This window comes from Propithecus coquereli, unplaced genomic scaffold (genome assembly GCF_000956105.1).
Source record: "Propithecus coquereli isolate 6110/MARCELLA unplaced genomic scaffold, Pcoq_1.0 Scaffold43, whole genome shotgun sequence".
NCBI lineage: Eukaryota > Metazoa > Chordata > Mammalia > Primates > Indriidae > Propithecus > Propithecus coquereli.
The window spans coordinates 8,202,442-8,219,320 of NW_012150063.1; the positions used below are offsets into that span (position 1 = coordinate 8,202,442).

At 34.5% G+C, this 16,879-nt stretch overlaps 1 protein-coding gene across 2 annotated transcripts in view; it reads left to right on the forward strand.

Annotated features, from left to right (window-relative positions):
* Window positions 1-15,970, forward strand: part of ATL2 (atlastin GTPase 2) — a 59,172-nt gene extending 43,202 nt beyond the window's left edge. For both annotated transcript variants that reach the window (XM_012653856.1, XM_012653857.1), the window contains exons 3-13: window positions 741-875; window positions 1,117-1,221; window positions 4,386-4,436; window positions 4,735-4,791; window positions 6,214-6,306; window positions 8,373-8,511; window positions 9,319-9,446; window positions 10,503-10,559; window positions 11,552-11,623; window positions 12,284-12,715; window positions 14,745-15,970. In XM_012653856.1, coding sequence (XP_012509310.1) covers window positions 741-875; window positions 1,117-1,221; window positions 4,386-4,436; window positions 4,735-4,791; window positions 6,214-6,306; window positions 8,373-8,511; window positions 9,319-9,446; window positions 10,503-10,559; window positions 11,552-11,623; window positions 12,284-12,715; window positions 14,745-14,864 — 1,389 coding nt within the window. In that variant the 3' untranslated portion in view covers window positions 14,865-15,970. The remainder of the gene's footprint in view (window positions 1-740; window positions 876-1,116; window positions 1,222-4,385; window positions 4,437-4,734; window positions 4,792-6,213; window positions 6,307-8,372; window positions 8,512-9,318; window positions 9,447-10,502; window positions 10,560-11,551; window positions 11,624-12,283; window positions 12,716-14,744) is intronic.
* Window positions 15,971-16,879: the final 909 nt, after the last annotated feature.

Here is a 16,879-nt window from a genome sequence, read left to right on the forward strand (position 1 = left end):
GCCTGGCCAACTTTCTGCTTCTTTTTAACACATTTTGCCCCTTAGAGATCCAAATGAGGTATGACTTATGACTGTCACCAAGACCCCATATTTGTGCTCTGGGGAGCTGACAGACATCAAAACGTCTTTGAAACAGTGCACAGTGATGCCCATGAAGCCTGGTTTGAGTTAAGGGCCAACTGTAGAGCAATTCAGCTTCTCCAGCTTGGAGGTCCAGAATACTTTGGACTTTCAAGGAAATGCTGCCTTTCGCAGAGGAATAGGGTAGTATCTGAATGTGACCTGGGCTTGTATTGGGTAGAGAATAAAGGGATGATAAAAACAATCTCAGTAATCTTTCTTGGTATCCTTTCTGTTTCATTATAGTTTAAAAGGTCTAGCTTGAAGAACACTATTCCTGATTTTGGCAAGTTCTGGCATCTTTTTTTTTTTTTAATTTTTTTTAAACATTTTAGGAAATCTTTCTAAGAAGGGGAAAGGCGTGACCCCACTTATCTAGAGACCTAGAGAATAGAAGTGTGAGCTGATTTGAGAAGGTTTAGGTTTAGAGGAGACCACTTCTCTATTAGACAAAACCCCACATGGGATTGGGACTGCTTTTTTAAGTACTTGTATGTTACGCAGTATATTTTATCTGTTTGGATTTAGCTTCTTCATCTATAAAGTAAAAAATGGGCAATTTCTTAAGTTTCTTTTAGTTTAATTGTGTTTTATTTTACATTTATCCTTGACTTTAACAGGATTCGCAAAGTTGGATTGGTGGAAACAATGAACCATTGACTGGCTTTACATGGCGAGGTGGTTGTGAAAGGGAAACAACAGGCATACAAGTTTGGAATGAAGTATTTGTGATTGACAGACCAAATGGAACAAAAGTAAAATTCTGTTTATACTCTTTTACTACTTTTTCTCCCACATTGTTTCTCGGGCTATTTTCTGGTGTTAAAAATCAAAACAACACAACTATGATAACACATGGATTATTATGTCAAAATGTACACAATATGAATACTCTTCTTGATTTAATTATTGATTTTCAAGTTTATTTCATACTTGGTTTTTATAGTCATTCTTGGTGAATATTTTACTAAGTATTTTAAACTCTTAAATTCCTAGGTTGCTGTGCTGCTTATGGATACTCAGGGTGCCTTTGATAGCCAGTCCACTATTAAAGACTGTGCAACGGTGTTTGCTCTGAGCACTATGACTAGCTCTGTCCAGGTGAGACATGAGATTAAGTGGAATAATCAGTTCACATAATCCTTTGGCCCTTCCTCAGAATGCGTCTTTTTTTTTTTTTTGAGACAGGGTCTTGCTATGTTTCCCAGGCTAGAGTGGTAGTGGCTATTCACAGGTGTGATTATAGCACACTACAGCCTTGAACTTCTGGGCTCAAGTGATCCTCTGTCAGCCTCCTGAGTAGCTGGAAATATGGGCACATGCCACCACGCCCTGACAAAAGTCCTTTTGATTGAAGAGGAAAAAAGATTAAAATTAAAGGGCACTATTTACATTTCTTATTGATCATTTACATTTCCATGTTTGGTGTTCCGGTTGTGGCTTACAATGTTAAATTTCATACTTTGGATAGTTACAAAGGGAGCAATAAACCAATAGCCAATCCCTTTTGTTTTTCATTATGGGGGTCTATGCTTTATTTTTAATTTTAATTTTAATTTTGGGACAGGGCCTTGCCTTGTTACCTGGGCTACCATGCAGTGAGTGGTGTCATCATAGTTCACTGCAGCCTCAAATTCCTGGGCTCAAACAATCCTCCTGCCTCAGCCTCCTACCTTGGCCTTCCAAAGTGCTGGAATATAGGCTTGAGCCACCATGCCCAGCCTATGCTTTTTTTTTTTTTTTTTTAAAGGAAAAGATATTGCATGTTATCTGTAATTGAAATCAGTCTGATCTCTGCCAGATACAGTAAGGGGTACAGTATTTTTTTGTTTTTTGGCTAAACCAAACAAAAAAACTGAAGTAATTAAACTTAGAAGTCTAGTTTTCTATTCGATATCTTTGACAACTGGTATTTAATTATTTGCACTAAAGGAGATAGAAGCATAAGAATTAATTAATACTTATTTAGGAAACCTAAGTGATGCTTATATAAATAAATTAAGGATTTTTAGCACTTGCTTCATTTAGAAAGGAGTAAAATCCCTTCTGTGTTTCACTTAAACTCTGTGTTTGGTGTTCTATCAAGTCCTAGTTTCTTCAAGCAAGACCATCTTTTTTCTGTATAATTTAGGTTGACTGGACTGAATTAAACTACCACATGTCATTTTGTATTTCTTTTCTTTTTTTCTTTTTTTGGAGATCATCTGTGGTTGTTACATCTCTGGCTGAAAAATGAATTAATAATGTGTTTAGGTCCTGCTGGTCGATGGTGTATCAAGCAGTGTATTTGCAAGTATTTTTAAAAAATGGGGTATGCATTCCTCCCAAGAAATTTTTCTTACCAATGGCAGATTGTAAGTGATACTGTCACAGTGTGTTGTAATTTTTATTATGCTTTCCAGTAATGTCTGGAACATATGAGCAGTTTCTCTTAGCTCCCATTTCTCCCCTTTCTCAATTCGAAGTACCCAGCCGTGAGAGTGGAAAGAAGGTTGGATATTAACAGGAGCTAAAAGAAGAGCACTTTTCAGGCTGGCTTCTCTTTATTTGGGGCCAGGACTGGGGATATTTGTCACTATCCACTAAGTGATGCTCTCAGGAACCCTTAAAGTCACCTTTTTAAAAATTTTGTTCTACTTTTTTGTCTCTAATCTTAGAAGATGGAACAATTGTGATTCCCTAGAGGCAAGCAGAAGCCATAACTTTGTGTTTATATTATCACATTATAGTCCCTCAGGTTAGCTGGCTCTAGGATTTACTTTAAATTATCATGAGGGAATTCTGTGTTTTAAAACTTGTTTCTTGATCTTCTCTTATTTATTCAGCTTTTTGATAGTAGGAGACCTCGTTTTGGACAGCCACTTAAAGCCACTCAGCCACTTTTCTCATTTGTAAAATGAGAGCTTTACTCATCTTGCCTATCTCACATGTGGTTATGTGCAGTCAAAAATGAGATCTAAATGAGATACAATGCATACATGAAAGTGCTTTGTAAACTATAAAAAACCAAAAAGATTAAGATATTTATTATTCTTCCTGACCTTTGAGGGTGGTGTGCTTTCCTTACATAAGATATCTGGCTGACAGAGCAGTGACAAATTGATCCTCTTGTTATTTATTCTTTCAACAAAAGTATATTGAGCACCTGTGAAGAGCAAAGCAGTAAGCCAAGTACTAATGATCTAAGTTAAACAAGTCTCCTTCTCTCTTTGCTACTTGTAACCTGGCCCTGACAATGAAAAGATCTGGAGCTATTATCAAAAAGCTAATGCCTGCATGGATAAGAATAGGTTGGTCATGCTGTCAGATCTTAAGTTTAAATCTAAAGTTTAATCACTTCAGTCATTAATTACTTTTTTACATATCCCTTTTGGAATTAGTAGCTTAGAATATCATTTTAGGTTTGCCAGCCTTTATTGACTGTTTATATTCTTGACCTCCAAGTGATTCAGCTAGATTATCACTTATTTGCTGTTAGAACAAATTGTTCTGTCTTTGAGTAACCCTATTTACTCAGATATAAGTTATTTCTCAGAAGAGGTGATGTCTGTGGATGGCCAGTTTTCTCCTGTGGCAGCCTAGATTACCTTCTGAGGACTTGTCTTGTAATTACTGGAAGAAGATCTCTCTCTTCTGAAGATAATTAGACCCTTCTCTATCAGCTCTGGTCTGTGTAACTTGGAAAGGCTCCTAAAAATTATGGAAAGGGCAAGAGTGCCACCTACTGTTATTTTTATTAGCTTCCACAGGCCGGTAAATTATTAAGACTGGTAAAAAAGAGAACCACGTTAGAGTCCATGGTGGATGAGGCACTCACTGAATAACTGTATACTCTGACTGTACCAGGGAGGAATTTATCTTTGTAGGACTATTGCCCCTCACATTCACTGACTTAGAAAAATGATGTGGAAACAATCTTCACTTTTTTTTTTTTTTAACGATCATAAAGTTAAAGAACTTTGAGAAGGAGAAAATGAAACTTACTACACGTTACACTTGTTCTTTTATGTCTACCACTTTAGACCGTGAATATGCATGTGTTCATGATCTTTATGTATTTTACCACCACTGCTTCCTCCTTACTGTTTTATTTTGACCGTTAGGAAAAAAGAGAAAATCCTTTTCATGTGCCACTGGTTGAGATAGTGACTAAGTGATTCATTTGTGCTGAGGTACAAAGTAACCTTAATTTCTACAAGTAAAGTTATATATAAGCTGGGTACTCAAAATAAAACACTAATAAAAAACAAATTTTGTTTTAACAGGTATATAATCTATCTCAGAATATTCAAGAAGATGATCTTCAACACTTGCAAGTATGTATGTTTCAAGGAAGATATACCAAAGTATTGAATATTTAATTCTCACTTTCTTGTGAATTCACACTTAGAAGCCTATAATATCATTAAAAAGATTGAATATTATATGAGTTTAAACTGATGTGTGACTTTTTAATTGGAAGAAATTTCAGTATATGCCCAGTGCATTAGGAAATTGAATACTTTTAAATGATTTTAAAGGCTCTGACATATGGTGCTTTGATATAGAACAGTTTTACAAATGTCTTCTTCCAGTCTCTTTGGGGGCATTATTTTAAATAACTCGATTTAACAGTTATTTACAGAATATGGAAGACTTGCAATGGAAGAAATCTATCAGAAACCATTTCAGGTAAATAAGTATTTTAACATTTATAAAAATTTGCCTATGAGAAGCTGTCAAGCCACCTCAGCTTGTAACTTTGGAGACAGCAGAATATTACAACAAACTCATTTCTAGCAATAGATTCAGTGGAGTTGAAACTAACCTATAGTAATGTCATCACCAACTTACTCACCAATATAGGCTTAAACAGAATAGGAAATAGAACAAAGTAATCTAGATTGATTCTTAATACTTAGATTAAGGGAGTAATGTTTCTCTTAGGTGTTATTTAATTTCAAAACTTAAAGACAGTAGGGAATGTAAGATAGTCATGTTGAATTTTTTTAATGCACGATAAATAATTACAAAAATGTTCCAGGTTTCTTTTTTGTGGTATGTTGCACTTTGAAGTTAGTTAGTCTTGTTATTCTTTATATTGGTTTCATATAAAAAAGTTTCAGATAGTTTATTTTTCAAAGCAAGTGTAATTTATAAGTTGTCATTACTACTGTTTGGTTAGCTGCAGTTACAGTAGGGAGGAATGACTCCACCATGTTTGCTCATCAGTGTGTGAGATCCTTCCTCTATGATGGCATTGCCACTGGTTGTTACTGCTAATGGGTTTACATTGATTCTGCCTCACTCTTGTCTGGCTGGTCTGGCCGAAGTGATCACTTTTATGAAAGAGTTGGACATGTTATGGGTTCATTTTTTGTATATGGCTAAAATACACTCTATTTGGCCTATATCAGTTTTTCCGATCGGGGGAAATTTTGCCCCCCAGGGGACATTTGCCAATGCCTGGAGACATTTTTGATTGTCCCAGTTTTGTGGGGGAGGTTAGTGCTACTGGCATCAAGTGCCTAAAGGCCAGAAATGCCTTCAGCATCCTACAGTGCCCAGGACAGCCACACATGAGTAAGAATTATCTGACCCCAAATGTCAGTAGTGCTGGAGTTGAGAAACCTGATCCTCTATGAGTAAAAGATTCTGTGAAATGGCTTTATTGACACTACTAAATCTATAATCAGTTTAGAATTAGCCATCTAGAATTAGCTGGTCTTCTAGTTATACAGCCTTCATTTAAAATTATGAGCTATGTGCCCTGATAGGCCTTTTTTATTCATTTTTAAATCCTGTAAATTATGATTGGTATGCCCTGATATGCCTTTTTTTTTTTTTTTCATTTAAATCCTGTATTATTGCTTGTGGTGTCTCTGTTCTTACATACAGTGAAGTTCTCAAATGGTGGCGATTGCTTGTCGTAGGGGCTGGGAATGTTGGTTTTTTAAGTGGACTCTTTGATATAACCATGAGCAGTACTGACCATTTGGTTACTATAACTTTTGATAAGGATTGTTTAGGAAAGTAAGGAAGGCTTCAATTGTTAAAGTTGTGATTTTTCATAAGATTTTTAAAAGAAATGATTCATATTTTTTCTGTGTATAGACATTAATGTTTTTGATTCGAGATTGGAGTTATCCTTATGAACATTCATATGGTTTGGAAGGTGGAAAACAATTTCTCGAAAAGAGATTGCAGGTAAGCTCCTACAGAGGAGAGCATAAGCACCAAGCCAGGAGAAGGGATGGTCTGTCTAGACTCTTGCTTATACTACCACTCTCTCTGTGTCATTGGAATAAGGCATCCCACGGTAGCCCAGGTGACTCTGTACATAAGTGGTGAAAAGTAAATTGGTTGTACTCCTGCCTGAGAAGACAATGGCATTGATCAAAATTAAGGAACAAGTATTTCTCTCCAGAGCCAATTGCCCCCTCTGTAAATAAATACTCAAAGGATAAAAGTTTGAAGGAGACTAACTTTTTGACTTACTTAGATTGCTTATGTATCTCTGGGCCAACTGAGGTTCTGAACATTTGGGACAGGTCTGTGCATGCATTGAACACAGGTGATGTGAGACCCCCTCAGAGGAATGCTATCTCTCAGAGTGACAGCATGTAGAGCTAGAAAAGGGATCTTAAACATCATCTAGTTCAGCCTTTTTTTTTTTTTTTAATACACAATGAAACTGGGACACAGAAAAGTGACTTGCCTATGGTTTAACTAATCCTTGATAACTGGGACTAGGACCCAAATATCCTGACTCCTTTGCAGCATGCCACATCAAGGCATTTCTGGAAAATAACTTCACCAGCATGATCCTTTGTACCCTCCCATGGAAATACTCAGGAAACCTGCAGGTCAGATACTTACGGATTACCGATCTACTCACATACACAAAAGATACATAAAGATCCCTTTATTCGTAAGTCGGAGGGTGCTCTCTTTTGGTTAATAAGCTTTTGTCTGTCTATGGGATGATGCATTTGGTTTCTCAACCACATTCATAGATTTGGGATACAGTGTAATTTTTTTATTCCTAAAGTGAGATTTAAACCAATTCCTCCTCCTCGGATTATTTGCAAAGCATTTCCAGACCCTCCTGTCAGAAATAATTTCAGTCATCAGAGTTTTCTCTGGTTCCTTCAGAAGAAATTAACACAAAGCACATGAGGCATACAATTTAAAATCAGATTTATGAACCTCAAAGACAAGAAGGTTAACTAACTTCTTATTGATATGTGATACATGATTTAGAAAATTGCTGAAATCGTGTGTAGCTTGATGAATTTGTACAAAATGACCATAGACATGTAGCCAGCACCTGCAAGCACCCGCTGTCAGACACTAACCCCAAAAGCTCTATACCACTATCCTGACTTCAACAGGCTTTGCTTTTGTACTTTATGTGAATGGAATCACATACAGAATGTATTCTTTTGTGTCTAGCTTTTTTTTGCCTAATACTATGTTTCTGAGGTTAGTCCATATTGTTGCATATAGTTTAGTTCATTTATTCTCATTGCTATACAGCATTCCATTGAATGAATGGACAGCAGTTTTTTCATTTGACTGTTGGTGGAGATTTAGATAGTTTCCAGATTTAATTATGAATAGTGCATGTTTTGTTAGAATGGTTTTTGAGAAGAGTCTTTAGGAGGCTATGTGAGTATGTTGGGATAAGTGAGTAATTATTCAGAATGTTTCTAAGTTTAAGATTTTCTTCCTGAAAATACACAGCAATCTCTCTTCTCAAATTCTGATAAGTAGCACAAATTATAAATAGAGCCCTGAAATTCTAACAAATTTTCTAAGGTTCTTTGGATTGCACTGGAACTTTCTGCCTTAGCCTTATGTTGCTTGGGGGCTAATCTTTTTATTTATAGGCAAATTAGTACATTGCTGTTTTGTTGCCATTGTTAAATACTTTAACGGTAAATACTTAATTTATTTACTGATGTGCAAGTCAAAACCACAATTTGTTATTCAGATGTTAGATATAATAACGAATTATTATATATTTTTTGCTATTCTAGACAACTTAGGAAAAAAATCATCTTCTCCTAAATTTAAGAAAGTTTAAGAAAATGTGAGGTCCTACAAAGTCGTTAGAAATGGGCCGTTAGTAATTTTTTGTATCATAAGCACCCTTCTAGAGTAGCATCTGGTTAAGTGTTGCATGAATGTGAGTATGTGTATGTGTTTTCTTTTTTAAAATTTTTCTTTTCTCCTGTGTACAATGTCACCCTGTCTCTTTCTGCCCTCAGGTAAAACAAAATCAACATGAAGAGCTACAGAATGTAAGGAAGCACATTCACAATTGTTTCTCAAACCTTGGTTGCTTCCTTTTGCCACATCCGGGTCTTAAAGTTGCAACTAATCCTAGTTTTGATGGGAGATTGAAAGGTGGGAATTCCCATTCTTGCTAAAATCAGAACTTACTTTTTAGAGGCTGAAAGTTTTTTTTTTTAAATACATGACACCTTAAATTTCCTGTCTTACACTGGAGTACATTTGCATTGTTAATGTTGTGATTGTAATGCTCCGTGTTGTCTCTCTGGCTTTCCATTGGTTTGTTTGCAGCATCTAAGCATATTGATTAACCTATTTGATGATGTGTTTTGTTGTTCAGCACTCATGTCTTGAAAATTCTGAAGGCTAAGAACATTTCTTTACAATATTTAAACCGATTGCAGTTTGCTAAAAGGCCTTACCATTTTGTTGTGTTGATAAAATCAGATTTTGGTCTCTGTTTCAGGGGTGGTGAATTTTTTTGTGTATGTTTTAGGGTTATTTTGAGTGTGATAGCAGACGGCTTGAGAATTGACAAAACTTTCATAGTATGGCTGGAAAAACAAAATTTAGTAGTAAAATTTAATACAATTTCATGAATTGTTTGCCTCTTTTGAAAAGGATATTTTAGTTAATACTTAATGTGGAATTTGTTTTGGTATTCCACAAATTGTTTTATTTATTATTTGAGCTAAAAGAATGATTGGGGGATGGGAGAAAGGGGATAGTAGAGTAGGAGGGATTATATTTTTTCTTATGAGATATGGCATGTTTGGATGATTTTTTTTTAAATGAATCTACTTAAGTAATCGATATATGTACTCTTATTTCATAGAACAGAATTTTATGAACTCTTACCAGTGGGGACTTCTAAAATTTTTTCTTTTTGACTAATATTTTGGTCAATTTTGTGTCCACTAGATATTGATGAAGACTTTAAACGAGAGCTTCGAAATCTGGTTCCATTGCTGCTTGCCCCTGAAAATTTGGTAGAAAAAGAAATAAGTGGATCTAAAGTCACTTGTAGAGATCTTGTAGAATATTTTAAGGTAGGTGAATGCTTTAAAATTAAGCAGCTTTGTCTAAGGTAGAAACAGAGTTGACTTAAAACTCATCTGTATGTCTGTGTTTTAAAGCAAAAAAATACATAATTTATTTTTTGAATTGGATGTGTCAGTATTTAAGCATCTTTAAAAGATTATAGCAGACTACTTTTATCTTCTAGACAGTGATTTTGTTTGTTTACAGAATTATCCTACTTTTTCTCCATCTCTGATATGGAGAGAAGAGCCATTCATTATACTGTTATACCACTCTGTCATTTGTGAATGGTAATAGAAATTGGGAGCATCCCGAGTTCTCATAGAAGCATTCTCCCAGAGTTAAAAGCAGCTGAAAGTCTCTATACTGGTTTCTGAGAACAAGTAAATTATTCATGGTTATTTTCTCTACTCTTCTGTAGTCTTTACAGCTTGTCTGCCAGAACAAGACCATTGGAGAAGGTTGTATTATTCATAGTAGGTAGTTATAGATAGGTGGAAGTGAAGATACAGTTAATTAAGAGTGTATTTTTGTTTACTTATTGGGCACTTCAAGGTCGCTCTCATCTTTGTTATGAATTAATTTTTAGTCAGTAGAAAGTTGAAAGACTCCTGTATGGACTTCGAAAAACTCCCATCCTTCTAACTATTAAGCCAAAAATTAGTCATTTTTTTTTTCTTGAGCTGAAATATAATTTAAGCTGGTCAAAGTAAAATAATGGGTTCAAATGTTTTTTAACATATGTATATTTGAAACACTATGGGAGAATTATGGATTTCTTTGCATAAAGTAGATGGTATTTTATATATTTTATAACTTTAAATATGAGATATAACTTTTATGCAAGTTGGAATTTAGAAACATTTCTCTAGGATATTATTTAGGAACATGTACTTAATAATATTGAGAATAAGGTTAATTTTGTTGGAATGAGAGTATATGATTTTTAAAGCCTAGAATTCCCTTTTAATGGTATGAATTATTTTTATATTTAATGATTTTTTTTTTCCTTTGGGAATACAGAGCCAAATTACATAACTTACCAATATAATCTCTCTTTTTAGGCTTACATTAAAATTTATCAAGGAGAGGAACTTCCACATCCAAAGTCCATGCTTCAGGTAGAGAAACAGAGAGTGTATGATATGCATTGTACATATACTTGTTATGAGGGAGAATAAAAATCTTTGCTTTAGAGAGAAATGCTGGAAAAGGGGAGGGGGATGCTTTTTTGCATGCAAATAAATTTTACATATTTAAGACTATACATGTCATGTGTCCTAAAGTTTTCTTTCTTTTTTTTTTTTTTTTTTGTAACTGCAGATTGTAGGCTTTGCAAATATATAGGCCACCAGAAATAAGAGTCCTTGGTACCGTTTCTTCGGATGCTTTATGTGTAGGAAAATTTCTATTGCAGAAGATGGCTTAATGTGGGTCTCTCTGAACTAAGCTGCTTCTGTTCACTGTGTTGTTGACACTGAACGTTGTTTGAAATAGGCTTATTTTTATTTTGTATTGATGATTTAGAGCTGCCTCTAGTGAATATAGACTTTTTTCTTGTCTTTTGTTTTTTTTTCCTTTTTTAAATGGTGTTCTTTTGGAACATGTTATTTTAATCCATTCATATTTTTAAAAATTAACTACTTTGGGCAATTTCTCAGTTTTATAGTAGATTAAATGGTATTTTCTAATAAAACTCATATAATAAGCAGTTTTGTGGGTTTGGAAATGTCTTTTTTGTAATACTGATTATGAAAGAGAGAGAACCATGTAGGTCATTCTTGATTCGTGACATCTGGAGACTCAGCACATTTTAGGGTTGTATCTATTTAACTCTGTCCATTTCTTGAGAATATGTGGTATTTTCTACAAACACATTTTTTAACATCAACCTAAGCAAAACAAAATTAGGTAGGCAGTCCTCTTAGAAGCATTTACTGTATCCTTTTTATACCAATATTTTCTTCCATTGGAAAGGAAAATTGGAAGTCGGTATTTTCTCTGGTTCATTTTCAGACTTGTTCATTATACATAATTTATTGTGTTAATCAGAATTTATAGAGTCATAGGGTATTTTTTACATAATAATGGTACATTTAATTTTATTTTTTAGGCAACAGCTGAAGCTAATAATCTTGCTGCAGTAGCAGGAGCAAGAGATACCTATTGCAAAAGTATGGAACAGGTTTGTAACTAAAATTTAACTTTGATGCCAGAGTGGGATAGAAGATTTTTATATTTAAAATAATTGAGCTAATTTGTGCCACTTGTATATTGACATGTTATGTCATTTCCTAATTCTCCATTATGATCTCTGCTGGAAATAAACTGTAAGAAAATACATCATTAGAGTTTAGCATTTGGGTGGTAAGTTATTATACACATTCTACTGAAATTTTCTGACACATGATTCAGAGTGCTGTTATTAGTAGCCTTTGGTAGTAACATTAGCTTAAGGCCAACAGCAGTTTCTGCTAAGCTCGCTCAAACATTAGAATACCTTTTTAGTGTGTTATCGTTTACCCACCCTCTTGCCAGCTGTCTTTTGTGCTATTATGGTGTATTGGTGGGTCAAGTGAAGGCAAGTACAGAGTGCAGCATAACTTTTTTTATCTTTAGTTTTTATCGAGATTAGTCATATTTGGAAAATTATTTTGCTTGAGTCAGCTTAACGTATAAAAAATAAATAGGTTATGATTATTTGTGAGATATTACAAATAAGTTTAAAACTGAACCGTTGTAAGTGGTTTGACTTTCTGAGACTAAAAACTGTGAACAGGGAACTTATTTCAGGTGTTAATTATTTCTAACCTGTAATCTGCCCTGTGTAATTCTGTCTGTCCAGGTATGTGGTGGGGACAAGCCTTACATTGCACCTTCAGATCTGGAGCGAAAACACCTGGATCTCAAGGAAGTGGCGATTAAACAGTTTCGTTCTGTGAAAAAAATGGGCGGAGATGAATTCTGCCGTCGTTATCAGGACCAGCTTGAAGCTGAAATTGAAGAAACCTATGCAAATTTTATAAAGCACAATGATGGCAAAAATATCTTCTATGCTGCTCGTACCCCTGCCACACTGTTTGCGGTCATGTTTGCTATGTATATAATCTCAGGACTGACTGGCTTCATTGGCCTGAACTCTATAGCCGTCTTGTGTAACCTTGTCATGGGGTTAGCACTGACATCTCTTTGTACTTGGGCATATGTTAAATACTCTGGGGAGTTCAGAGAAATTGGAACAATGATTGATCAGATTGCTGAAACACTATGGGAACAGGTTGGTATCTATCTTTTGGTTTCTTGGTGACTAATCTCATTTTCCTTGTGATCCCCTCCCATCCCCTCATAGTATTTTCACACCGACTTTTCCTTTATGTAAGGACTGTCAAAAGGATGTTTTCTGTTTTGTTTGGATGTAGAATCTGTATAATTGAAGAGTTTTTTTTTTTAAAAAGTCATAATTATAATGTGCTTTGGTTAGCTTAAATCTGTAATATCCTCTGGATAGATTCTTAGTTGTAGGCCCACGACTATACCAGACAAAGGGCAGGGCCAGTGTCTCCAACAATTTTTTTTCTTTTAGAAAAGAAAATATAATCAGTGAATAATTTTAAAGGTAAGGAAAAGAAGTTTGGAAGTGCAGTGCTTTTGAAAAGCAAAAGAAGTTTCTTATTAATATTGGCTAGAAGTAAAATTGGAGAAACATTGGACGGTAGACAGATATTCATTGCCTTCCATGAAGATAGTGGTGATTTCCTGATGTACTGCCAAGAACAATTGTACAGAAATTTCTTACCAAAGAAACTTTGACCTCTGTATCGTGGAAATACTAATGAACAAAGCAAAGCATCCTGAGCAGAGAACCAACTTCCATCATGATATTTTACCTCAAACGAGAATTGAAAGTCAAGCTGTGAACTCTTGTCCAGCAAGTATCTACTAAGGAAAGACATTTTGTGTATCTGCCACCTGTGTAATAGAATTTCCTGCATGTCCACTTAAGGATGTCATTAAAATGATCATCGTGAAATACTTGAGTATCATGTCAAGGACCAGAATGGAAGCTGCAGTGATTACTGATGAATGATGTAATAGGCATTTTCAGATGTCATTTCTGGGCTGATGAAGTATTGAGCTTATTTGAAGATTCAGGATAGGCAGGTCCATGTTTATTTTGTCTTTAAAGACTGAAGAAGTAGACATTTTTTGAAGAAAGTTGATTGGATTTTGACTTCTCTTGTAATAATGTCATCATTATTTTATAGAGTGACCCAGTATATTAATTTGGATTTTGTATTTATTTGAGAAATGCTCTATTCAGATCTGAGTTGAAAGTTTGTGTTTGAATATTTGCTAAATTTTTATCTCTTAAAAAAGCCTCCTTCATGTTTCTTTGATATCATCTAATAGAAGATGGATTAACCTCACTTTTTTAAAAAAATGACTAAAATTTTGGACCATTATTTTCTGCAACATAATTTTCAATAATTGTATAATGTTTTCTTTTGGAAAATATTCATCTCCTGTACAGAATCGATTCTAGGATTTTAGAGGTACCGTTAATACAAAACAATTAAATGGAAGAATCTAAAGTGTGTAAAATTATTTTCAGAATAGTCGAGGTAAGGTGATCACTAGTCAGAGAAGATCTGTACTGTGTCAACAAACCTTGTCTTAATTTCTTTGCATTTCTCTTTTCTTTTGCTTCAGAGGAGTCCCAGGAAGGTGAGAAACCTACAAAGTCTCAAATTCTTGTAGTCTTAAACTCTTTAGCTTCAAGGCACTTTGAGTCATTCTCCTAACGAATCACTCCGTGTTTTAGGTGTTTTCCAAACTGTTTGAAGTTACTAGACGTCGAATGGTTCATCGTGCTCTTTCATCAGCACAGCGACAGAGACTGTCATCCAACAATAACAAGAAGAAAAATTAGACAGTATTTTTAACTTTTTTCTCTATCTGAAGTGTTCACACTTACACATGTAGGACAGTAAGCAGGACCGTCTGGGCCGGTCTGCATAAATGCTGTATACATACCAGATTTGATGCTGCATATAGGGTATGGAATTGCACATCCATCTCATAGGAATTGTAAATGGTTTGAATAAGAGGAAAGTAATTTTTGTTGCATTATAAAATGTCTAACTGCATTATTTGTAGCATCATAACTTTTGGGAGAAGCATCTTTTTATTTCCCACATTCCTGGTTATTTTCATCATTGCTTTGAATTGAATTTTTATATCTATTTTTATATGTAACTTTTTTTACCTCACATTTTTGTTTGTTTTGCACATTTCTCATACCACAGGTATTGAAGCCCCTGGGTGATAATTTGATGGAGGAAAACATAAGGCAGTCTGTAACAAACTCTATCAAAGCAGGCCTGACTGACCAGGTGTCTCATCATGCCAGATTAAAGACAGACTGACAGTTCATCTCCTCATGGACTCCACTCTCTTTTCTTTTTCATGCTTGCTGTACAATGAGAACTCAGAATAAACCAAAGTTTACAATCAACTGTAGAAGTAGTTTAGTATGACTGGCTTCACAGATGGCTGCCACAGAGTGTGAAAATTGTTTGTTGGTTTTAAGCATTCTTTTAATGACTCCTTAAGACATGCAGATTGGCTGAGGAGCATTAGTTTATCATGCACATTTGTGCCATGTTTAATTCTTTTATTTCGTTTTACTTAATCTAATGTTAGTGAAATTTGTCTTATGTAAAAGGATATTTCAGGGAAATATTTTAATAAATCTATTTAGAATCTCTTTAACACAGTGTCCCATTGAGATTTTAATTTTTAGAGAAGTTATGAATCACTGTATCAAGAATCAGATTGGAATGACAATGAAGCCTTTATTGAGCCACTACATTAAAAGTATATATTGCTTTACTGCCTTCAATGCCAGTATTACGTAAATGCATGTATCAGAAACTTCACAGAAATTACACGACAACTCTTGTAGCTAAGAAAGTAATTCTGAGGTGTACATTTGTCTTGCCTTTTTAAATTTATAAACCTGCCCTAAAAAGGAGATGCATATCTGGGAAACTGAACTGTCTTTTTGCAGTTTAGCCTTCATGTAAATAAAATATGCCATTAATTTTATTGGGGGAGAAATTCCATCCAAAAATGTTGCCTACAGCTATGAGTTAAGAGTGTCTGTACAGTGTGCAGCTTTTATTTTCTAAAATCACAGATAGGGCATGTATATGAATTATAAATATATAAATACAATTTTGTATTAAAAGTTTTGTAGTTTATGGCAAAATCTGGTTCCGTGGTAGGCTAATAAGTACAGTCCCTGTGAAAGGAATGTTTGTGGCTCATGTCAGTGTGTGAATGCATAGACAATTTGAAGTTTTTGATATATTTGTGATATTTAATCTTCCTTGAGCACTGCAATCTCCCCCCCCACCCCAAGGGAATTCAATGGGAATGTTTATTGTGACTTTGTCCTCTGTTGCATTTTAAAGTTATTTCCTGTAATTTATTTTCAGTACATAATTAAAAATTTGTTGTATATATAAAATAAAACTTGTGATTCTTTTTTAAGGAATTCTGTAAGTATGTATTCCACTATATAAACCATGTCTGTTTATACTGAAAAGAGCATGAGCAGGAAACACCCAACTTGAGAGCTCTAAGGTATTGTACCTCAAAGCTAAGCTTGTAAAAAGTTATTTTTCTGCGTCTTTCTCTGTAAGGGCAAACTTGTGATTAGCCTAGGTGTAGCTGGGGATTTGTTAATTTCTTTCTTTTTCTCTCTCTCTTTTTTTTTTTTTTGTGGTGTATGTATGGCTAACATTTTTTCAGTACTTTTGTAGTTTTCTTTATGAACACCTATTAAAGCACCTAGTTTGGTTTCTAAGCGAAGAAAATTCAGATGTTGAGTTGTTTGCATGAAAGCTCTAAATTTACTTTGGTTGGTATATCTTCCCTCCCACCCCATTCAGATCCTGTTTTTATCTGGATTGTATTTGTTTCCTTCTGTATTAAATTGCTACCCACTCATCTGTTCTGAAACATAAAGAATCCACCTGAAAAGTGTCTCTTTTTATTTCTTCTACCACCCTGTTTTATGAATGCTGCGGACTGTTTTTATGAATTAAAAAATAAAAAGTTTGTTCTATAATAGCAGTTTTTCTGAAATTAAAGACTTACATAGCTTACCTTAAAAAAAAGGTGTTAAATCTAGACCATTGAATTTCTTAGTATTTCTTGTTGGAAAGAGTGTTTTCCCCAAAGAAGACATAATTCTCCACAGGATTCCAAGAAAGCGCTTTGATGTTTCAATTAGAAGACTCTGAATATTATTAGCAAGAAGTAATAAAAGATATTAAAGACACACTGAAAACTATTGACTGAAATAACTTTGGTGTTGGTATATTTTCTGGTGGTACAATTTTTAGTAACTAATCTATATGGCAAGTTAGGTTTT